Source organism: Pongo pygmaeus, chromosome 5 (assembly GCF_028885625.2).
Source record: "Pongo pygmaeus isolate AG05252 chromosome 5, NHGRI_mPonPyg2-v2.0_pri, whole genome shotgun sequence".
In the NCBI taxonomy this organism is placed as follows: Eukaryota; Metazoa; Chordata; class Mammalia; order Primates; family Hominidae; genus Pongo; species Pongo pygmaeus.
In genome coordinates, this window is record NC_072378.2 from 152,084,488 (window position 1) to 152,109,227 (window position 24,740).

General features: G+C 40.1%; 1 protein-coding gene and 1 non-coding gene across 2 annotated transcripts in view; one reads left to right on the forward strand and one right to left on the reverse strand.

The window, feature by feature from the left end:
- CCDC170 (coiled-coil domain containing 170) overlaps positions 1-24,440 on the forward strand; it is a 132,193-nt gene extending 107,753 nt beyond the window's left edge. The window contains exons 10-11 of the mRNA XM_054490746.2: positions 19,088-19,324; positions 21,554-24,440. Of these exons, the coding sequence (XP_054346721.2) occupies positions 19,088-19,324; positions 21,554-21,754 (438 nt within the window). The 3' untranslated portion in view covers positions 21,755-24,440. The remainder of the gene's footprint in view (positions 1-19,087; positions 19,325-21,553) is intronic.
- Positions 19,418-19,520, reverse strand: LOC129039706 (U6 spliceosomal RNA). Its single transcript, XR_008503424.2, has one exon. It is a non-coding gene; the product is annotated as a U6 spliceosomal RNA (small nuclear RNA).
- Positions 24,441-24,740: the final 300 nt, after the last annotated feature.

Consider the following 24,740-nt stretch of genomic DNA (forward strand, 5'->3'; position numbering starts at 1 on the left):
GATACGTCCCATCAATACCTAATTTATTGAGAGTTTTTAGCATGAAGCGTTGTTGAATTTTGTCAAAAGCCTTTTCTGCATCTATTGAGATAATCATGTGGTTTTTGTCTTTGGTTCTGTTTATATGCTGGATTACATTTATTGATTTGCGTATATTGAACCAGCCTTGCATCCCAGGGACGAAGCCCACTTGATCATGGTGGATAAGCTTTTTGATGTGCTGCAGTTTGCCAGTATTTTATTGAGGATTTTTGCATCAATGTTCATCAAGGATATCGGTCTAAAATTCTCTTTTTTTGTTGTGTCTCTGCCCGGCTTTGGTATCAGGATGATGCTGGCCTCATAAAATGAGTTAGGGAGGATTCCCTCTTTTTCTATTGATTGGAATAGTTTCAGAAGGAATGGTACCAGTTCTTCCTTGTACCTCTGGTAGAATTTGGCTGTGAACCCATCTGGTCCTGGACTTTTTTTGGTTGGTAAGCTATTGATTATTGCCACAATTTCAGCTCCTGTTATTGGTCTATTCAGAGATTCAACTTCTTCCTGGTTTAGTCTTGGGATGGTGTATGTGTTGAGGAATTTATCCACTTCTTCTATATTTTCTAGTTTATTTGCGTAGAGGTGTTTGTAGTATTCTCTGATGGTAGTTTGTATTTCTATGGGATCGGTGGCGATATCCCCTTCATCATTTTTTATTGCATCTATTTGATTCTTCTCTCTTTTTTTCTTTATTAATCTTGCTAGCGGTTTATCAATTTTGTTGATCCTTTCAAAAACCCAGCTCCTGGATTCATTAATTTTTTGAAGGATTTTTTGTGTCTCTATTTCCTTCAGTTCTGCTCTGATTTTAGTTATTTCTTGCCTTCTGCTAGCTTTTGAATGTGTTTGCTCTTGCTTTTCTAGTTCTTTTAATTGTGATGTTAGGGTGTCAATTTTGGATCTTTCCTGCTTTCTCTTATGGGCATTTAGTGCTATAAATTTCCCTCTACACACTGCTTTGAATGCATCCCAGAGATTCTGGTATGTTGTGTCTTGGTTCTCATTGGTTTCAAAGAACATCTTTATTTCTGCCTTCATTTTGTTATGTACCCAGTAGTCATTCAGGAGCAGGTTGTTCAGTTTCCATGTAGTTGAGCGGTTTCAAGTGAGATTCTTAATCCTGAGTTCTAGCTTGATTGCACTGTGATCTGAGAGATAGTTTGTTATAATTTCTGTTCTTTTACATTTATTGAGGAGAGCTTTACTTCCAACTATGTGGTCAATTTTGGAATAGGTGTGGTGTGGTGCTGAAAAAAATGTATATTCTGTTGATTTGGGGTGGAGAGTTCTGTAGATGTCTATTAGGTCCGCTTGGTGCAGAGCTGAGTTCAATTCCTGGGTATCCTTGTTGACTTTCTGTCTCGTTGATCTGTCTAATGTTGACAGTGGGGTGCTAAAGTCTCCCATTATTAATGTGTGGGAGTCCAAGTCTCTTTGTAGGTCACTCAAGACTTGCTTTATGAATCTGGGTGCTCCTGTATTGGGTGCATATATATTTAGGATAGTTAGCTCTTCTTGTTGAATTGATCCCTTTACCATTATGTAATGGCCTTCTTTGTCTTTTTTGATCTTTGTTGGTTTAAAGTCTGTTTTATCAGAGACTAGGATTGCAACGCCTGCCTTTTTTTGTTTTCCATTTGCTTGGTAGATCTTCCTCCATCCTTTTATTTTGAGCCTATGTGTGTCTCTGCAAGTGAGATGGGTTTCCTGAATACAGCACACTGATGGGTCTTGAGTCTTTATCCAATTTGCCAGTCTGTGTCTTTTAATTGGAGCATTTAGTGCATTTACATTTAAAGTTAATATTGTTATGTGTGAATTTGATCCTGTCATTATGATATTAGCTGGTTATTTTGCTCGTTAGTTGATGCAGTCTCTTCCTAGTCTCGATGGTCTTTACATTTTGGCATGATTTTGCAGCAGCTGGTACCGTTTGTGCCTTTCCATGTTTAGCACTTCCTTCAGGAGCTCTTTTAGGGCAGGCCTGGTGGTGACAAAATCTCTCAGCATTTGCTTGTCTGTAAAGTATTTTATTTCTCCTTCACTTATGAAGCTTAGTTTGGCTGGATATGAAATTCTGGGTTGAAAATTCTTTTCTTTAAGAATGTTGAATATTGGCCCCCACTCTCTTCTGGCTTGTAGGGTTTCTGCCGAGAGATCCGCTGTTAGTCTGATGGGCTTCCCTTTGAGGGTAACCCGACCTTTCTCTCTGGCTGCTCTTAACATTTTTTCCTTCATTTCAACTTTGGCAAATCTGACAATTATGTGTCTTGGAGTTGCTCTTCTTGAGGAGTATCTTTGTGGCATTCTCTGTATTTCCTGAATCTGAATGTTGGCCTGCCTTGCTAGATTGGGGAAGTTCTCCTGGATAATATCCTGCAGAGTGTTTTCCAACTTGGTTCCATTCTCCCCGTCACTTTCAGGTACACCAATCAGACGTAGATTTGGTCTTTTCACATAGTCCCACATTTCTTGGAGGCTTTGCTCGTTTCTTTTTATTCTTTTTTCTCTAAACTTCCCTTCTCGCTTCATTTCATTCATTTCATCTTCCAGGGCTGACACCCTTTCTTCCATTTGATCGCATCGGCTCCTGAGGCTTCTGCATTCTTCACGTAGTTCTCGAGCCTTGGTTTTCAGCTCCATCAGCTCCTTTAAGCACTTCTCTGTATTGGTTATTCTAGTTATACATTCTTCTAAATTTTTTTCAAAGTTTTCAACTTCTTTGCCTTTGGTTTGAATATCCTCCCGTAGCTCGGAGTAATTTGATCGTCTGAAGCCTTCTTCTCTCAGCTCGTCAAAGTCATTCTCTGTCTAGCTTTGTTCCATTGCTGGTGAGGAACTGCATTCCTTTGGAGGAGGAGAGGCACTCTGCTTTTTAGAGTTTCCAGTTTTTCTGCTCTGTTTTTTCCCCATCTTTGTGGTTTTATCTACTTTTGGTCTTTGATGATGGTGATGTACAGATGGGTTTTTGGTGTGGATGTCCTTTCTGTTAGTTTTCCTTCTAACAGACAGGACCCTCAGCTTCAGGTCTGTTGGAGTACCTGGCCGGCCGTGTGAGGTGTCAGTCTGCCCCTGCTGGGGGGTGCCTCCCAGTTAGGCTGCTCGGGGGTCAGGGGTCAGGGACCCACTTGAGGAGGCAGTCTGCCCGTTCTCAGATCTCCAGCTGTGTGCTGGGAGAACCACTGCTCTCCTCAAAGCTGTCAGACAGGGACATTTAAGTCTGCAGAGGTTACTGCTATCTTTTTGTTTGTCTGTGCCCTGCCCTGAGAGGTGGAGCCTATAGAGGCAGGCAGGCCTCCTTGAGCTGTGGTGGGCTCCACCCAGTTCAAGCTTCCCGGCTGCTTTGTTTACCTAAGTGAGCCTGGGCAATGGCGGGCACCCCTCCCCCAGCCTGGCTGCCGCCTTGCTGTTTGATCTCAGACTGCTGTGCTAGCAATCAGCGAGACTCCATGGGCGTAGGACCCTCTGAGCCAGGTGCAGGCTATAATCTCCTGGTGCACCGTTTCCTAAGCCTGTCGGAAATGCACAGTATTCGGGTGGGAGTGGCCTGATTTTCCAGGTGCCGTCTGTCACCCCTGGAAAGGGAACTCCCTGACCCCTTGTGCTTCCCGAGTGAGGCAATGCCTCACCCTTCTTCGGCTCGCGCACGGTGTGCTCACCCACTGACCTGCGCCCACTGTCCGGCACTCCCTAGTGAGATGAACACGGTACCTCAGATGGAAATGCAGAAATCACCCGTCTTCTGCGTCGCTCACGCTGGGAGCTGTAGACCAGAGCTGTTCCTATTCGGCCATCTTGGCTCCTCCCTCTCCAGAATAGATTTTTATTTTGTATTTGATACAAATCCAAAATATCAGACTTCTGAAATCAGTTTCCAAGACAGATTACTGATATCCACTATCCACCATTGTACATTGCCTAAGCTTGTCCCTGTATTAATTTCACTATTCATAAAGTAATATTTCTGGACATTAGCAAAAATAGCTTTACTGTATTAATTTCTTAGGGCTACACAATTACCACAAACTGGGTGACTTAATACTCAATCCTGCTAACAGTCCTTGGTTTGTAGCTGCATAATTCCAATCTCTGCCTTCCCTTCACGTGACCTCCCCCTGTGTGTCTCTTCTGTCTCTTATAGGGACATCCATTGTGGCATTAGGGCCCATTCTAATTCAAAATGATCTCATCATGAGACTCTTACCTTAATCATTACCTGCAAAGGCCCTTATCTAAATAAGGTCACATTCCGAGGTTCTGGGTGGACACAGCTTTTGGGAAGGCACTACTCAAACCATTACACTTATTAAATTAACAATTTTACCACTCTTAGAGGGACAATATAAAATAATAATTTGAATTACATTTCTATGGTCTTTTTAAAAATGAGAAATATTTACATGCCATAAAGTTTATTTTTTAAAGTGTATAATTGAATGGTTTTTAGTATATTGACAAGGTTGTACAAACATCACCACTATCTAATACCAGGACTTTGCATCACTCCTCCCACATCCTCCCCCAAAATCCCACACCCATCCACAGTCATTCTTCATTTACCCTTTCTTCAACTTCTGGTAACCAGTAATCTTTCTGTCTTTATAAATTTGTCCATTCTGTAAATTGTATGTAAATGGAACCATATAATATGTGGCCTTTGTCTCTGGCTTTTTGTATTAGTCTGTTTTCCTGCTGCTGATAAAGACATACCTGAGACTGGGCAATTTCCAAAAGAAAGAGGTTTAGTGGACTTACAGTTCCACATGACTGGGAAGGCCTTATAATCATGGCAGAAGATTAAAGGCACTTCTTACATGGCAGCGGCAAGAGAGAATGAGAGCCAAGTGACAGGGATTTTCCCTTATAAAACCATCAGATCTTGTAAGACTTATTGACTATCATGAGAAAAGTTGGGGGAACCACCCCCATGATTCAGTTATCTCCAACTGGGTCCTTCCCACAGCATATGGGAATTACGGGAGCTACAATTCAAGATGGCATTTGGGTGGTGACACAGCCAAACCATATCACTTCTTTTACTTAGTATGAGTATACTTAGTATTTTCAAGGTTCATCCCATGTTGTACCATGGATCAGTACTTCATTCCTGTATTGGTCAGTGTTCTCCAGAAAAACAGAAGCAATAAGGAGGTAGGTGCGTGAGTGTGTGTGTGTATGTGTGTTTGTGTGTGTATACAGACAGATATATGTAGATATAAATATCTAATATAAATATCTACATCAATCTATCTATCTATATAGAGAGATTTATTTTAAAGAATTGGCTCACACAATTATGGAGACTAGCAGGATGGGCTGACAGATTGGAGACCCAGGTAGAGCTGATGTTGTAGTAAAAATAGAAGGCTGGCAGATTTTCCTTGTATTCAGGGAAGCTCATTGTCTTGTGCTGCTTATGCCTTCAACTGATTGGATGAAGCTTACCCACATTATGGAGGGCACTCTGCTTTATGCAAAGTCTACCCATTTAAATATTTGACCAAATATCTGGGCATGATTGCCCGGCCAAGTTGATACATAAAATTAACTATCATAATTCCTTTTTATGGATGAGGAATATTTCATTGTATGAATATACCACATTTTGGTTGTCCATTCAGCATTTGATGAGCATTTAGATTGTTTCCACTTTTGGCTATTCTGAACAAGGCTGCTATGAACATTTGGGTGAAAGCTTTTGTACTCGTTTCTATATCTGTTTCAAAACCATGATTGAAGACCTCGATGCCTAGGTTATACAAATCTTCTGTTTGAAGATCCATGCTGTAAATTTACTCCTGAATTCTAGACCAAGAAAAAGTAGACCTTTCCAGATACTATTACATTTTAATTTGGCAGGCAAACATAAGTGTAATAGAAATCCTTTTTGCAAGAAAAATGTTTTTTCACGAATTCCCCTACCTGTATTGAGTTAAAATAATTTTATTATAATATTTACAATGTACAAACTTAAAACTACATAGAAATTTCTTAATCTTATTATATTTCTTAATATTATGAAATCCATATCAGTTTAGAAATCAAAACAAAGGATAAAATAGAGTTTTAAAAATTAGGGATATTAATTCAATGTGATAGATTATTTTACTAAAATCACCATTGATATGGTTTGGCTCTGTGTCCCTACCCAAATGTCATCTTGAATTGTAATTCCCATGTGTTGAGGGAGGGAGGTGACTGGATCATAGGAGCGGTTTTCCCCATGCTGTTCTCATGATAGTGAGTTCTCATGAGATCTGATTGTTTTATAAGTGTTTGACAGTTCCTTCTTCACATGTTCTCACTCTTGCCTGCCACCATGTAAGATGTGCCTGCTTCCCCTTCTGCCATGATTGTAAGTTTCCTGAGGTCTCCCAAGCGATGCAGAACTGTGAGTCAATTAAATTTATTTCCTTTATAAATTACCCAGTCTCGGGTATTTCTTTCTTTCTTTTTTTTTTTTGAGACAGAGTTCTGCTCTTGTTGCCCAGGCTGGAGTGCAATGGCACAATCTTGGCTCACTGCAACCTCCACCTCCCGGGTTCAAGTGATTCTCCTGCTTCAGCCTCCTGAGTAGCTGGGATTACGGGCATGCGCCACCATGCCCGGCTCATTTTTTTGTATTTTTAGTAGAGATGGGGTTTCACCATGTTGGCCAGGCTGGTTGTGAACTCCTGACCTCAGGTGATCCACCCTCCTCGGCCTCCTAAAGTGCTGGGGTTACAGGCGTGAGACAATGTGCCCAGCTGGGTATTTCTTTATAGCATGGACTATATACTATCCATTAATGGACTAATACATCCATTAATAAGAATGTGTGGTAGCAACTGCTCATGATGCAAGTTCTTTTGAGTTTAGCATGTTTAAAGTTTATTATCTTTTGAGTTTGGCATGTTTAAAGTTTATTTTCCCTAAGGGTATAGGAGTTATTGTACCATGTGTTTTATTTTAAATACTGCAGATACTTTATCTGTACCTATGCCATGGCATAGTTTGGCTTTTGCTTTGCATGAACACATTATTTATGTATTAACTCTGCCTTTACCATTTTCTTATTAGCCCAGGATAACTACTAATTGGCACAAACATAGACTTATACACAAATGCAAATGCCAAGTACTGAAATCATGTGGCAGAATGGCAGAGGATGAAGAAAGTGCTTTGTGTAATTCATATCATGCTAGGTGCTTTATGGCCTGCATCAGTTATCATTAGTTTCAGCTCAAGGTATTGAAACACCCCATAATATCAGTGGCTTAGAGAGGAGAGGCATTTATTTCCTTCTCACTGGAAAGAAGCACCTGGCAACCTCAGTTTTCAACCTTCTGCTTCAGTATCCTAGCAATAGCTTTAGTCCTTAATGCCATCTTCTAGGCCAAGCTAGCTGCTGGGGCTCCAGCTTCACTCTAGTTGTCAGGAAGGAGGGATGGTGGAAGGACACCCTGTGTGCTGCTTTCCAGGAATGATACAACACTTATGTCTCCATTGGCCAGAACTTAGTAACTTAGTCCCTGGACCTCATTTAAGTGAAGTCGGTCTGAGAAATGGGTCTTTATTCTGTACAGTAAGAAATAAAGTAAGAATAGCTATTTGGTGGACAGCCATCAGCTATCAGCCTATGTCATGTGGCCCAACCTTAGTAGGGAGCTATGGCCAAAGATCAGCAGTCAGACAACCAAAAACTAGTGGAAAGCTCATTATCTTCATTGCACTCTTTCAAGGAAACACCAAAAGGGATTAACATTCTTCAGCCACCTGTGAAGTTCTCGCCCACTTTCTAACTCTCTTTATATCTCCCACACAAGACAGCCTCTCCCCACATTCCTTCCCCAGTCCAGAGCTTTCTCCAACCCAATAAGTATAGCCTTTCTTAATTTTTTTCCTCTGAGCTCCCATCTCATACTCAGCTCCAATGATGTAGATCCATTGGATTTCTGGGACTGCTTTGAGCTTTTCCCACTTCTGAATGTATACAGCAAGCAGATCTCCAGCAAGAGGCATGCTCCTGGGGGTCAGATGGTGAAGGAGTGGAGGGGTGTGTCCTTATTAGGAGCTGAGAAAGGTGTGTTGGTTAATGGCTGCAACATTTCAGCCGGATAGGAGGAATAGGTTTGAGTGTTCTATAACACTGTAGGATGACTGTAGTTAACAATACTTTATTGTATATCTTCGAATAGCTAGAAAAGAGGATTTTGAATGTTTCCAACACAAAGAAATGGTAATGTTTGAGGCAATGGATAATGCTAATTACCCTGATTTCGACACATGCTCCTATGGTAGGGAAGGAAGGGAAGTGAGCCCAGACTGCAAAGCTGAACATCCATCTTTGATTTCTGCTACATTCCTGCTTAGTTACACCTTTTTCTTTCATTTTTAGTTGGCTCATAACAACTGTACATATTTTTGGGATACAGAATGATATTTTGATGCATGTATACAATGGATAATGAACAAATCAAGGTAATTAGTGTATCCATCACCGCAAATATTTTATCATTTATTTTTGTTGGAAACATTCAAAATCTTCTCTTCTAGCTATTTGAAAATGTACAATAAATTGTTGTTAACTAGAATCACCCTATAGTGCTTTAGAACGCTAAAACTTATTCCTTCTATCCAGCTGTAATTCTGTATCCATTAACCAACTTTTCCTATGCCCTGCCCCCACCCTTCCCAGCCTCTAATAACCACAATTCTACTCTCTGCATCTATGCACTCAACTTTTTTAGCTTTTACATATGAGTGAGAATATGTGGTATTTATCTTTCTGTACCTGGCTTATTTCACTTTACATAACGTCCTCTAGACTCAACCATGTTGCTGTGAATGACAGGATTTCATGCTTTATTATGGTAGAATAGTACTGATACATAGATTGAGGATGCCTCAAGCCTGTGTTTGCTTCAGCTCTAGTCAATGATTGGAGCATTGCCTATCCCAAATGGGAAATGTCGCAAAGGGGATATTCTGGCAGTGTGGGAGGCTAGCTAGGGTTCATGCCCAGGAGATGTATGGAACATACCTCCTACAGTGTGGTCCTGCTGAACAGATGCCATTCTGATTTGGCATTTCCTTCGGTCAAGTTAAAGAGCTGTCTCCCCTGTTTGTCTCTGGCTGTCCTCTGATATATTTTTCCCTTCAGACACTCAAAGTAGATGCTTTCTGTGGGTTGAGGCATGAACTGGCCTCTTATCAGGGAACTTAAGACGTTGGAAAAGTTGGTTGTTCACCTTGATCTTACTTTTTCCATTGTAGAAACCATGAGTCTGGGGAGGTTTTCTGCACTTGTGGTGCTGGGAAGGTTGTGGGGAGGGGCATTGTGGCTATGGAAGTCTGATTTTCTTGCTCTCTGCTTAGAGTTTTTTCACTTCTCTCTGGCTCCAGGAACTGTCTCATCTTTATATTTGAGTTCTGGGCTATTGCTGGTGATAATCTTGGTGCTGTATATTTGTTTTTGTTTTTGTATATCTTGGGGTTCTGGGGGAACAGTGCCACCAGCTTGCTTCTATGCCACCATTTTTTTTTTTTTTTTTTCTGAGACAGAGTCTCACTCTGTTGCCCAGGTTGGAGTGTAATGGCGTGATCTCGGCTCACTGCAAACTCTGCCTCCTGGGTTCAAGCAATTCTCCTGCCTCAGCCTCCCAAGTAGCTAGGATTACAGGTACATGCAATCACGCCTGGCCAACTTTTGTATTTTTAGTAGAGACGGGGTTTCAGCATTTTGGCCAGCATAGTCGCGAACTCCTGACCTCAGGTGATTCACCCACCTGTGCTGCCCAAGGTGTTGGGATTACAGGCATGAGCCACTGCACCTGGCCTATGCCACCATTTTGAAACCAAAAATCTTTTTGTCTTTTTGATGTAGGCATTATTGCTATAAACTTTTCTCTTAGTACTGCTTTTGCTGTATTTCACGGGTTTTAATATGTTGTGCTTCTATTTTCATTTGTTTCAAGAATTTTTTGGATTTTCTTCTTAATTTCTTCCTTGACTCCATTTGTCATTCAGGTGCATGTTGTTTAATTTCCAGGTATTTGTAGAATTTCCAAAGTTTCTCTTGTGATTGATTTCTAATTTTAGTCCATTGTGGTCTAAAAAGATACTTGGTATGATTTCTATTTTTAAAAATTTGTTGAGACTTGTTTTGTGGTCTAATGTATGGTTTATTGTGGATAATATTCCATGTGCTGATGAGAAGAGCATGTATTCTGTAGTAGTTGAATGAAATATTCTGTAAATGTTTATTAGGTCAAATTGTTCCATAGTATAGTTTATGTCCAAGACTTCTTTGTTGATTTTCTGTGTACAGGATCTGTGCAATACTGAGTGTGAGGTGTTGAAGTCCTCAACTGTTATTAAATTGGAATTTATCTCTTGTTATCTCTAACAATATTTGCTTTATGTATCTGGGTGTGTTGGATACATATATATTTACAATTGTTATATCCTCTTATTGAATTGTTCTTTCTATCATTATATAATCACCTTTTTCATCTTTTTCTTACTTAAAATCTAGCTTGTTTTCTATAAGTATAGCTAGTTCTGCTTGATTTTGGCTTTTGTTTGCTTAAATTACCTTTTTCCATCTCTTCACATTCAGTCTATGTGTCTTCACAGGTGAAGTTAATTTCTTATAGGCAGCATATAGTTGAGTTTTTAAAAAAAAATCCATTTAGCCACTAATTGGAGCGCTTAGACCATTTACATTCAATGTTATTACTGATAAGTAAGAACTTGTTATTGCCATTTTGCTGTTTGTTTGAGGTGGCATCAGTAGAGCAGGCACTTGAGACAGAAAAATGCTCCCTACTAAGTGTGGGTTTACAGGGGTTGACCTTGGAGAGAAATGTATTTTCAGTCTATATTTTTTAATTGAGGAATTTAAACTATTTACATTCAAGGTTGTTATTCAAAAGTGAGGACTTACTCTTTCATTTTGGTAATTGTTTTCTGGTTTTTAATATATCATTTGTTCCTTTTTTCCTCTCTTATTGTTTATCTTCACAGTTTGCAGTTTGGTGATTTTTGTAGTGATAACATTTGATTCCTTTCTCTTTCCCATTTGTGTATCTGCTTTAATAGTGAGTTTTAACTTTCATGTGTTTTCATTCTGGTAAATATCTTTTTGCTTCTAGATGTAGGACTCTTAAACATTTCTTCTAGTACTTGTCTAAGGGTGATGAGTTCCCTCAGTTTTTGCTTGTCTGGGAAAAAGAATAACTTTGTTGGCTGTGTATTATTGATAGGCATTTTTTTTTCCTTTTAGCACTTTGAATCCCATTCGCTCCTAACCTGTAAGGTTTCTCTTGAGAAATCCACTGTTAATCTGATAGAAGTTCACTTATATGTGACTTTATGCTTTTCTTTTGCTGTTTTTAGAATTCTCTTTTTGTCTTTGACTTTTGACTTTTAGACTACAATGTGCCTGAGAGAGGTTTTTTGGGTTGAAACTATTTAGGGCTCTTTGAGCTTCCTGTCTCTGTCTGTCCATATCTCTCACAAGATTTGGGACATTTTCAACTAGTATTTCATTAAATAGGATTTTAATGCGTTTTCCATACCTTTTCCTTCCATAACTTCCAATAATGCAAATATTTATTCACTTAATGGTGTCCCATAGACTTTCTTCATTATTTTTTCTTTTTTGGACTGGGTTATTTCAAGAGACCTGTTTTCAGGTTTAGAAATTATTTCTTCTGCATGATCTAGTCTATTGTTGAAGCTCTCAATAATGTTTTTAATTTTATTAATTGAATTCTTCAGTTCCAAGACTTAACCTTGGTTCTTTTTTAATATTTATTTATTTGTTGACTTTCTTATTCAGATCATGATTTTTTCTTATTTCATTGAATTATCTGTGTTCTCTTTTATTTCATTGAGTTTCCATGATTTGAATTCTTTGTCAAGCATTTCATAGAGGTCCTTTTCTTTGGGATTTGTTACTGAAGTTTTATTGTGTTCCTGTGGAGGTGTACTTGCTTTTTTCATGTATCTTGTGTCCCTATGTTTTTATCTGTACATCTGTTGAAACAAGCACTTCTTCCAATTTTATGAAGCCGCTTTTGTAGAGAAAGACTTTTTCCTGTAGATATGGCCTATATTGTTGATTGGGTAGGGTGTTGTGGCTTTGGTTCTGGGAGGGTACAGTTGTGTAGTCTCTGTATGATTTCTTTAGCTGTAATCAGTGTTAACGGTATCTGTGAGTACTTCAGTGGCCTAGGGTGTTGTGTTTTGTGGAAGCTGTAGTGTGGCTTTTCTGGGGATGGAGATGCATGGCAGGCTGGTCCTCGGGCCTCTGGTGACACATGCAGAGATGAGGTGGTCCCACCACTGGAAGTGGGGTCAGACTGCCAGTGGTCATGGCAGAAGGCCATGAGTAGGTGGCTGTCAGGCTCTGGGGAGCATGCACTTTTGGTCTCAGGAAGTGAGTTTGCCTCAGCATATATTTCCTCTCTGGAATAATGAGGTCACATGGACTCCAGGCAGCTCACTATACTGGGCTTGTGTCCTGTAAGGGCTGTGGTCTCCTGTAGCTAAGTTTACAGGTGTCCACTGCATGACTGTGGACTGCTAGGGATCTCCCACTTACCTTTTTCCTTCAATGGGAACTCTCTCTTTGCTCCAAGTTGATCCTGGCTGTCTGCTTTGCTTTCCTTTCTATGCTGCCCTCCTGAGTTTTTGCATCTCAGAAGGTCTTTGTCACTTCCTTGCTGAATTCCTGTGTTCCTCCCTAGACACTTTTTGATGTGTGGTTATTTGTTGTTTTGGTCCTTCTTTGTGGAAGAGATGAGTGTTGGTTGCCTTTAGTTAGCCATCTTGATGATGTTTTCTACTTAGCTAAGTTTTTGTGTCCTTTTCAAAGAGGGACACAGCATCTATTTGGGTGATCAAAAGAATCTCCCACTTTGCTGTCCTATCCCATTCAGAGAGCCTGAGCTCACTTCCTGGCTCCTACTGGGTGGTGTTTTCAATGCAGCTTCCTGAAACCTTCCAGCTGGAGAATTTAGATCCTCTCAGGGAGCCAACACACCAAAATTTAAATTTGATCATCTTCCCTTTCTGGGCCTTTGGCCCTTATAACATGAGAGAATTGTTCACCAGATTTAAAATTCTTTTCTTTAAGGAAGCAGACAGTAGATACAGTGTTTATAACAGCAAAGCACACTTGGAACCTTCTCTGCCCTTGCTAGAGTCTGAGCGGCACATCAATCTTGTTTATGACCAGTTCTGTCCCACTGGAAGAAAATTAGGGGCACAGTCTCTCCCTGAATTCTGAGCTGGGTCTGAGGAGTTCCCTTAGGAAGTTTAAGAAACCGACTTAGTCCCACTCCACTCTCAGGAATCTGTTGCTGGGTTTGAGGCTTTCTTCACCACTGTTGGCTCCCTGTTCTGCCCTGGTGGCTTGGCTCAGAGCTCCATTACTTGTTCTTGCTTCCTGGGAACAAAGATTCAGGCAGCCCTGAGGATTCTGATAAAGTCTTATATTTTTTAGAGATTCTTGGCAACAAAATCTTCTCATTAGGACTTGATTCATGAGTTTCTAGACCTCCAAGCTGTGTTCCATCGCCTTTGGTAGATAGCCCACTGTAAATGTTTTCCCAATCTGAACAGACAGGCTGAATGTATCTGTTCTTTTATAAATACAAGGTTTAAAACTCAACATACCAATCCCAGCAATTTACCATTCGCCACATATTTTCTTTGTAGCAGTGAGATAGTTTGTATGTGAAAGGAATCTCTGTTTTAAAGGGAGATCACTTTGTTTTAAAAATTGATATTTACTTAATCCATGGAATGTCCCCATTTTGTAAAATGTTTAATGGTCTACAGAATATATTATTTTGAGCAATATGCTTATGTAACTTATAAATATGTATACATATATATAGAAAAAATTCTACTAGTAGGATCCATGATAAATACTTTCCCTTTCTCAACTTCTTGTTTTGAAAATATTCAATTGTTCTGAAAAATTTCTAAGCTGTAGAAAATGGCAGGAATAGTATAATGGATACTCTTTTACCCTTCACATAGATTGTTAATATTTTACTGATTACTATATTTTGCCTGGAGAGAGAGAGATGTTTTATTTTTGCCAAAGCATGTGAGAGTAAGTAGCAAACATCATGACGCTTCACCCCCCAAATATTTTCCCACGTATCACTTAAGAACAAGAGCATTCTTTTACATGACCACAATACAATCAGCACACATAGGTATTAACATTGAGACAATGCTCTGATGTATTGGTATCTACTATGCAGTTCATAATCAAATAAGGGTTTTGGTAACTTGGGATCCATAAATGGTCTGCAAGGTCGGCCCCTGTAGACCTGCACTTAGTGGGTGCCATTTCCCTGTCTCAGGTGCCTGCTCTACTGGTGGTATTTTTCACTGGCTCTGTTGCTCACTTAGAATTTTTTCTCCCAGCTGTTGACATTTTATTTTCTGCAGAGTTCTGAAGCTGCAGCAGTTGTTCTTATGCCTTCTTGACTGCAAGTTTCATAGAAGCTGTCAATTTCCAAGGGATTTCATCTCCTTTGGATGGAGCCAGGTCAATAGCTACAAACCTGTCTGAGAATGTCTGCCATCGGCCTCCTCTCTGTCTAGAAAGGTGTCTTAGTCTCTCAGCACTTTGGGAGGTTGAGGCGGGTGGATCACAAGGTCAGAAGATCGAGAACATCTTGGCCAACATGGTGAAACCCGTCTCTACTAAAAATACAAAAATTAGCCAGGAGTGGTGGCGCGCTCCTGTAGTCCAGCTACTCTGGAGGCTGAGGCAGGGGAATCGCTTGAACCCAGGAGGCGGAGGTTGCAGTGAGTCCAGATTGTGCCACTGCACTCCAGTCTGGCTGACAAGAGCAAAACCCTGTCTGAAAAAAAAAAAAAGAAGGAAAGTTATCTTAGTCTATTAAGGCTGCTATTACAAAATACCATAAACGGGATGGCTTATAAACAACAGAAATGTCTTACAGTTCTAGAGGCTGGGAAGTTAAAAATCAAGGTGCCAGCAGATTTGATGTCTGGTGAGAGCATGCTTCCTTGTTCATAGATGATGCCTTCTTGCTGTGTCTTTACATGGTGGAAGGGGTGAGGCAGCTCTCTGGGGCCTCTTCTATAAGAACGCTAATCCCATTCATAATGGCTCTGCCTTCATAACCTAAGCACCTTCCAGCGGTCCCACTTCTTAATATCATCACTGTGGAGGTTAGAATTTCAACATATGAATTTAGGAGGACACAAACGTTCAGACTGTAGCAAAAGAAGTTTTGTGCCTTAAGAAGTTCTATGGGTTATAGTAGGTAAAAACTGTTTTTGTTTTTGTTTTTTTGAGATGGAGTCTCACTCTGTCACCCAGGCTGGAGTGAATGGTATGGTCTCTGCTCACTGCAACTTCCGCCTCCTGGGTTCAAGCGATTCTCCTGCCTCAGCCTCCTGAGTAGCCGGGAGTACAGGCCCCCGCCACCACGCCCAGCTAATTTTTGCATTTTTAATAGAGACGGGGTTTCACTATCTTGGCCAGGCTGGTCTCAAACTCCTGACCTCGTGATCCACCCACCTTGGTCTCCCAAAGTGCTGGGATTACAGGTGTGAGCCACCGCGCCTGGCCAAAACGGGTTTCTAGTTTATGAGTTCAGCAGGTATTTGACTCTGGATTCCTCAATTTAGTGATGTCACACAAAATGGTATAAATAAATCTGATTTTTTCCATCTGGACATCTATATCCCAAGCAGTCACATCTCCTCTAGATCATGTCCTAAGCTTAGAACAGTTGCTCCCATTCCTCAGACTTTCTAGTGGGACAGTGAGAGCCTTCAGAGTGTAGAACAGGCTCACTTGTGCCGTGATTCAGATGCTCAGCCACAGTGAAGATGCACTGTATGCCCAATCCTAGGGAGAGATTTCAGTCTCTGACAGTAGTCTCCACATGTCGTCAACGTAAGTCAAAGTCATCTCAAAGCCCTTCAGCAATACATAATCAGGAGTTGAGCAACTAAATGACAGTTGTTAGTTTTATTATCATCAGTAAAAAAATACAGAGAGATTCATTCATCGGGGCAGCAACATTCTCATTCCCCTTTCTCTCTCATTACATTGCTGCACAACACCAATGCCTTCCCACAGTTCCCTCTTGCATGATTCTAGGTTTCTTCAGGAAGGCTTTCCTGCAGCCTAGTTAGCATAGACTTCATTTTTCTCCCTACTTCTCTCTCAGCTCTTTACCATGTAGGTCAATTGAGCCTCCCTGGCTTGCTTCCTTCCTGACAATCTCCCCCTTTACCCAAATTCTACCCTAGTAGAAATTAGATAAAAATAGATGCATCAAGAAAACATCTTTTCTTCTTAGGAAAGAAGGGATGGGAGGGAAGGAAGAAAACGGCAAATACTTATTATTTGGTATCTTTTATTCTGTTATTTTCTTACTTATTTTTTTTAATGATTTAACCACAAAACGAAAAGACAAAATAATGCTTTTTCTTTGAGAATATACCTGAACAGTTTACCTCAATTGTCAGGAAGCGCAGAAGTAAATTCAGAGCTGTACTGGTCTTTGTTTGCTCTTCGTCTATTCATTCCTTACTGATATGTTTATTTATTTATTTCCGGTTAATTTATTTTGCTCCTTTTAAAGAGCTTCCTTGTAAATGCACTTTCAAATAAGAGTTTTATCAAGATATGGTTGATATACCATAAAATTCACTTTTTAAAAGTGTACAATTTAGGCCGGGTGCACTGTATTCCCAACAGTTTGGGAGGCTGAGACGAGAGGATCACTTGCGGCCAGGGGTCTAAGACCAGCCTGGCCAGCATGGAAAAACCATATCTCTACTAAAAATACAAAAATTAGCTGGGCGTGGTGGCGCACACCTGTAATCCTAGCTACTGGGGAAGCTGAGGCACAAGAATTGCTCGAAACCGGAAAGCAGAGGTTGCAGTGAGCTGAGATTGTGCCACTGCACTCCAGCCTGGGTGACAGAGCAAGACCCTGTCTCAAAAAAAGTGTACAATTTAGTGATTTTTAGTATATGCACATATATAGCAAATGGCACCACTATCATATTTCAAAACATTTTCATCCCCTCCAAGAGAAACCCTGTACCCATAAGTGGTTGCTCCCCATTTTGCCCTCCTACTAGCCCCTGGCCTTTTCTGGATATTTCATATAAATGGGATAATAGAATATGTGTTTTTTTGCAATTGGCTTCTTTCCCTTAGCATGATGTTTTCAAGGTTTACCCATGTGGTAGCATGTCACAGTACTCTATTCTTTTTTACTGCTGAATGATATTCCATTGTATGGCTATACCACATTTTGTTTTTCCATTTGCCAGCTGATGGCATTTGGGTTGTTTCTACTTTTTGGTGATTACGAATAATGCTTCTATGAACATTTGTGTACAGTTTCTGTGTGGGCATAAGTTTTCAGTTCTCTTGCGCATACACCTAGGAATGGAATTGCTGGGTCATGTGGTAATTCCATGTTTAATATTTTAAAAACTGGCAAACTATTTTCCACAGTAGCCACACCATTTTACATTCCTACCAGTAGTGTATGAGAGTTCTAGCTTCCTCATATCCTTGCTAACACTTGTGATTGTCTGTCTTTTTTATTTTAGCCATCCTAGTGGATACTACATGGTAGCTCATTTATATTATTTTTAATGATCAGTCAAAACAATTTGTGTCTGTGTGAAGTTGCTTCAAATTCTTTTTTTATTGTGGTAAAATAAAAATAACATAATATATATCATTTTAACCATTATTAAGTGTATAATTCAGTGGTGTTAAGTACATTCACAGTGTTGTGCAACCATTATCACTATCCACTTCTAGAATTTTTCTATCATCTCAAACTGAAACTTTGTGCCAATCAGACAATAGCTCTCATTTCTCCTCTTCCCCAGTCCCTGGTGACTTCTATCTTACATACAATTTCTATGAATTAGCCTATTCTATGTACTTCATATAAGTGGAATTATACAATATTAGTCCTTTTGTATCTGGCTTATTTCACTTAGCATGTTTTCAAGGCTCATCCATATTGTAGTTGTAGTATGTGTCAGAATTTCATTCATTTTTTTTTTTCTTGAGACTGAGTCTCGCTCTGTTGCCCAAGTTGGAGTGCAATGGTGCAATCTTGACTCACTGCAACTTCTGCCTCCTGCATTCAAGCGATTCTCCTGCCTCAGCCTCTCAAGTAGCTGGGCTTACAGGTGCCTACCGCCATGGCTGGCTAATTTTTTTTTTTTTTTAGTAGAGATGGGGTTTCACCATGTTGGCCAGGCTGATCTTGAACTCCTGACCTCAAGTGATCCGGCTGGCTAGGATAATAGGCATGAGCCACCACATCTGGCCTTAAATTCTTTTTGTAAGTAACTCTGGCCTAATCTTAAGTAATAAGCTAATACAGAGAATGTGCCTCACCCTCCAGCATACTGTGTGTTTTGGCTTTAAGATCTTGGGACAACTTCTCAGAGGAAGACACCACTCCTCCCCACAGTTGCAGCTGTTCACCTCCCAGACTCACTGGTAAAGTTAGAAGATGCTTCTGAAAAACTGCCCATCTATATTTTCCTCACAGCAGTTGTGAAGACTTGCTGAGGTGGATTTGAGGTGGGGCTCTCATGGGATACAGCATTAGAAGAGGGGACATTTTGCTCTTCCTAATGTTTATATACCAGCAATGTCCCATTGGTTAGGGCAGAAAGTTGAAGCTGCTTTTGCTTATGGAGCTCATAGAGTGTGTGTGCACATACCAGCAGGCTTAATTTTAAAATCTGACCCCAGAATTATGCTGTCTACAGTTTTATCTCATTGATTTTTCAAATAAGGGTACTCTAATGTGTTGTTTTTAGCTGTAACTGTCTGAAGACATGTTTGTCCAGCACATATGCTTAGCAAAATCTCTAACTGTTTGGGATAAACTCCATTCTTTATTCATAAAAAAGGTATGAAGTGAATTCCATTGACTTCTGATTTGTCATGTTTATACAGTTTTCCTAAATAAATACCAAAGGAGTTATCGGCATTCTCTTGACTTCCTAGATTAAAACTTTGGAACAGACTAAAGCCATTGAAGATCTAAACAAATCCAGAGACCAGCTGGAGAAGATGAAGGAGAAAGCTGAGAAAAAGCTCATGTCTGTCAAATCAGAACTGGATACCACAGAACATGAGGCTAAGGAGAATAAAGAAAGGGCCAGAAACATGATAGAAGTGGTAACCAGTGAAATGAAGACACTAAAAAAATCTCTGGAAGAAGCAGAAAAGAGAGAAAAGCAGGTGGGTCTAAATCTGGTGATGAAACCATGTTTAGGAAATGACAGGACAATTCAAGAACTTGATATTAATAATTATTCATGCATTTCTTTTTAAAAAAGTTTGGACTCTTTCATGAATTTGTATGTCATCATTTCACGAGGGCCGTGCTAATCTGCTCTGTATCATTCCAATGTTAACACATGCGCTCCCGAAGCGAGAACTAGTCACATATTTATTCAAAAGCAATTTACAAAGCTTTCTGTATCTTTTCAACATGTCCACCTGCCCCTCCAGCATCTTTTTGGCATTCAAGTAACCACTATGATTTACCCCTCTAAGAAAAATAATTCACATTTCCATGGTACAAATTGTGGGAAAGGAAAAGACATTCTTATTCAAGCAGCGGAAGGGTTTTGGTGAAAAAACAGGTTCTGGTTCTGGGGAGGTTTTTGTTATGTTAGGTGATCGCCTCTGAAGTTTGCATCATCATAGAGCTCTTAACGTTAACCAGGGCTTTGGCCTCAGGAGGGAAGCCTTATCTGTAGCAGAGATCAGTTGCAGGAAACAGCCCCAAATCTCAAACAGTGGCACCCAGACTTGATGGCCGACCAGGCACAGATGTAAGCCATAAAAAAGTACTCATTTGCTTGCTGGCTACAAGAAGGAGCATTTTATCTAGTGAGTCCATCAGGAGGTCAGGCATAAAGAAACATGTACCGGGCAGCTTGACCTCCATTGCTTTTGGCTTTTGTCTCTTTCTCCTTTTGAAACTCAAAAGGGCATAGAGTGGACTCTGATCCTAGGATTTTTTTTCCCCGCTTTGGCTGCCTCTGTTTTGGTTCATGTGTCAAGCAGAGATGGGGAAAGCCAAACGACACAATGAGTGTTCTCAGAAAGGAAACTTCTTCGGAATGAAAAGCTTTGGCCACATTGGAAAGGATAGAAGTCTGAGAAAAACTTTTTCATCCGGGAGACTAGGTTGGTGTCTTAGTCCTTCCAGGCTGCTATAACAAAGTACCATCTACTGGGTGGCTTATAAATAACAGAAATCTCTTTCTCACAGTTCTGGAGGCTGAGAAGTCCAAGATCAAGGTGTCTGGTGAGCACAGCTTCCTGGTTCAGAGTCAGCCCCTTCTTGCTGTGTCCTCACATGGTGGAAGGAGCAAGGCAGCTCTCCGGGGCCTCTTTTATAAAGGCACTAATCTTATTCATGAGGGCTCCACCCTCATGATCTAATCACCCACCAAAGGCCCCACCTCCTAATATCTTCACATTGGTCATTAGATTTCAACATAAGAATTTTGAGGGGTCATAAAATTCAAACTGTAATAGCTAAAAACCATTCCCAAATTGGACTCTGCAAGGGAAGGAGGTTGCAGAGCAAATGAGCCTGGGGTGGGACTGTTTGGGTGGCATTCTCTTGGATGTAACTGTATTCAGTTTGGATGATCCCTTTTCTAAAATGGAGGGTGCCTTTAATGAGGTGTTGGCCAGATGCCCTGATTTATCTGCTTTTGCATTAACCTAGAACCAGAGAAACAAGCCTATGAGAATTTGAAGGGGTATGAGGCATATTTCAACTATTGTCCCCAGCCCCTACTTTTCTTTCTTCAATGGACAAATAGAAGTCCCAGAGCAGTCCCATGGAATATGGCTTGTGAAATGGCAATCTGTGTGACATGACTTGATAGTAATTTAGAAGTCCTCCTGTTTTCATTAGCTTATACTTTCTTGCTAGTTGTTCTTTTTTTTTTTTTAGTGTAAGAGGTTATCAGCCAGCTAAAATCCCAAAGCATGTTTACCATCCATGGACACAACCCCACCAACATTTGTTTAGTTCTTCCTAGTATGCAGAGCACACACACAGTTACCATTTCATGTGATCTGAATTTCAGAGCAGCCCTCCGAGGTAGGTGTATGGTTAATCCCAACCTGGAGATGAGAAAATGAAGGCTTAGTGAGGTCTGGGTCTCATTCATGGTTACTTAACTTGGATTCTTGACTTAGTAGCCAATACCACATCAGTTGGCTCATCAGAAAAGTGATTGTGAAATCTCTGAAGGTTGGCAGTTGATGTGACTTATCTGGAATCTAGTATTTTATAAGTGAGAGAACTAGGAAGAGGGTAGATAATTTCCCTACCTCATGCAAACCTGGGTTTTCTACAGGTTTTTTGTTTGTTGCATTTGGCTCAGCAGTAGTTGATACATTTTATTCTCCCAGTTAATGAGTTTCTGTTTGATATTGCAGCTGGCAGACTTCAGGGAGGTGGTGTCGCAGATGCTAGGCTTGAATGTGACCAGCCTTGCTCTTCCTGATTATGAAATCATCAAGTGTCTTGAAAGATTGATCCATTCACATCAGCATCACTTTGTTACCTGTGCCTGCCTCAAAGATGTGACTACTGGGCAAGAGAGGCACCCACAAGGCCATTTACAGCTTCTTCACTGAACACTGTATCTCTTGAGAGAGGTGGCCATAAGACATGGAACACAATTCCCAATTTCACAAGTTCCTCATGTCTTTGAGATTTGGTCAGTTTGTGAATATTTTATGCTTTGATGATATAGTGAGAATGCATCACTTGCAAAAACGATCTCAAAAGTGTCAGCCTTAGATAAACGTTCAGCATTAAAAACGCCTATTATTTCATTTACTAGCATTTTAGGATCCAGAAGAATTCCACCAGATTGCATAAGTTAGATTGGGAAATGGGAGTGGGAGATAACATTGGGGGGTATCTGTTTCAAGTCAGGGGCTTTACTAGCCACTTTAGTTCTCACAATAACCATGTGGAGAAGCTGTGACATTTTTAATTTACAACCTTTCTGGGGCTCAGACATGGAGTTACCTATCCAAGTTTGCAGTTGGGTAGTGGTGGGACCAGGACGGACAACTCATTGGCCCTGCCTCAAAGGCCATGCCTCTTCTCCTGCTACGCAGAATCTGTTTCTCCTGAATCTCTGTGATGCTGGTGGGAATTGTTTGCATAGAGGAAGGACAATACCCCTGCCATCAAGAGTTAATGTCTGGGCTGGTCATAGTGGTTCATGCCTGTAATCCCAGCACTTTGGGAGGCCAAGGCGGGCATATCATTTGAGGTCAGGAGTTTGAGACCAGCCTGGCTAACATGGTGAGACCCTGTTTCTACTAAAAATACAAAAATAAGCCAGGTGTGGTGGTGCATGCCTGTAATCTCAACTACTCAGCTGGAGAAGCGCTTGAACCCAGGAGACGGAGGCTGCAGTGAGCCAAGATTGTGCCACTGCACTCCAGCCTGGGCGACAGAGTGAAACTACGTCTCAGAAAAAAAAAAAAAAAAAAAAGGGTTAATGTCCAAAAATGACAGATTTACAAGTGTAAGCTTATGATGTCTTCAAAAAGCAAAAACAATATACCTAATTCATTTGGATCAAACTTACATAGGTCTCAGGTCCTGTAAGAAACTTGCCTGTTCTACATGCTGCTACCAGATTGCATCTGGTGGTAATTGCTAATGTTTCAGCAGGGCTGGTCTCAGTCGTTTAAAATGGAAAGCTTTATTTGGAGCCCAACCCTATAAGATGAAGAAATCCTATACAGTCTTATTCACGAATATATCCAATACATGCACAGCAGTGGTATCTTTTTAAGATCAGAATTTTATTATGAATTCCTGTCACTTTCTGTTTTCCATTTAAATTTCTATTTTACAAATTTTTCAGGGTATCATATTCTTAACTTCACTGAGAAAAATGTATTACTCTTTTGGACAATTTATCTTATTTCTATCATATAAGATGTATTTTTTTATTGTCCTTAAAAGAAGCTCTAGCATGAAATTAAAGGAAAGGGAAAGAAATAGATCTGGTGCACCCGAACATTAGGAGAAAATGAAAAATATACAACCAACCGTTCGTGAGTCATCAAAAAGTCAAAGTCAGCCTGGCCAACATGGCAAAACCCCGTCTCTACAAAAAAATACAAAAATAAGCCCAGTATGTTGGCATGTGCCTGTAATCCCAGCTACTCGAGAGGCTGAGACATGAGAATTGCTTGAACCCGGGAGGCGGAGATTGCAATGAGCTGAGATCGCGCTACTGCACTCCGGCCTGGGCAACAGAGAGAGACCTTGTCTCAGAAAACAACAACAACAAAAAGTCAAAGTCATAATAAGCAAATTATTGGCTTCTTTCTTCTAGACTAAAAGAAATTAAAGAGATGAAACAAATGCAAGGGTCGAAACTAGATTGGATCTTGGTTTGAATGAAAAAAAGCATAAAATATTCTTGCAATAATTGTAAAAATTTGAATGTGGACTAAGTCCTAGATTATATTAAAATATTTTTAATTTTTTAAGCTTGACAAATGCACTGATTGTTATACTTTAAATAACTAAAAAATCTGAGAATCCACAGTGCTACAGACAATAAGTGATAAAATGGGAAAAAATAGTGAAGATCTTCTTTTGGGAAAACTACCAATAAATGTAGAATGGATGATTCCAAAAAAAAAAAAAAAAAAAAAGAAAGAAAGAAAGAAAAGGAAAAACCTAAAGGAAAGCAAATGAATTTGACACCCATTGGTTGGATGACAGACCACACAGAGGGAGAGTGACCAGGCTTTGCTTGTGGAGCGGGCATCCCTGCCTGGCTTTCTCCTTCATTTGCAAGGACAGTATAAGTAGCATTTTGCATGTGAGTAAACACACTTGCACAGCCGTGGCTGAGGTCACTAGGCTGGCCAGAGGCAGGACAGGCAGTCTTGAATTTCCTCCAGGGGAGGCCTGCAGTTTTCCCCACCAACCCCTTTTCACATGCTCCAAAGAGGTAGTAGTGTCTGCTGTTTTGGATCCAAAATCACCTTGAGTGGAGGAAGTGACTTCACTGGGTCTCTGGAGGCTCTCGGAGCTTGAGTGGCTCTGCCCCACCCTGAATCATGCACCCGTAAATGCAGTTATGGGTGGATGTGGGTGTATGAGAGTGGAGATTATTTTTGTACATTCTCTTTGTTTTCATTTTCCAAATATAATCTTTAATAAACTTGATTTAGTTTCTTGGGAAATTTATTTTCTACACTATTCAAAGATACTTTAAATAATATTTTAAAAACATGAAATATATTTTTTTCATTTTTGATTTAGTATCATTAATTTTATATCAGGATTCATGTAAGAGACTAAAAATGATCCATAGTGGTTAGTACTGTAATTTCTGTTTATTATGTGAAATTACATTCCATTTATCCAAATATATGTTTATATAATATTTCCACTGTGTGACTCTAGTGATCTTTAACATACATAGAATGATCTACAGTGATCTTTAACATATACAGAAATATGAAAAATGTTTGAATATGATCTTTAGGGACTTCTAATGAAAAGGGTATATGAAATGGGAACAATAAATTCTGTACATGTATACAGTCCATATACACATTAAGTGTTTGTCATTTG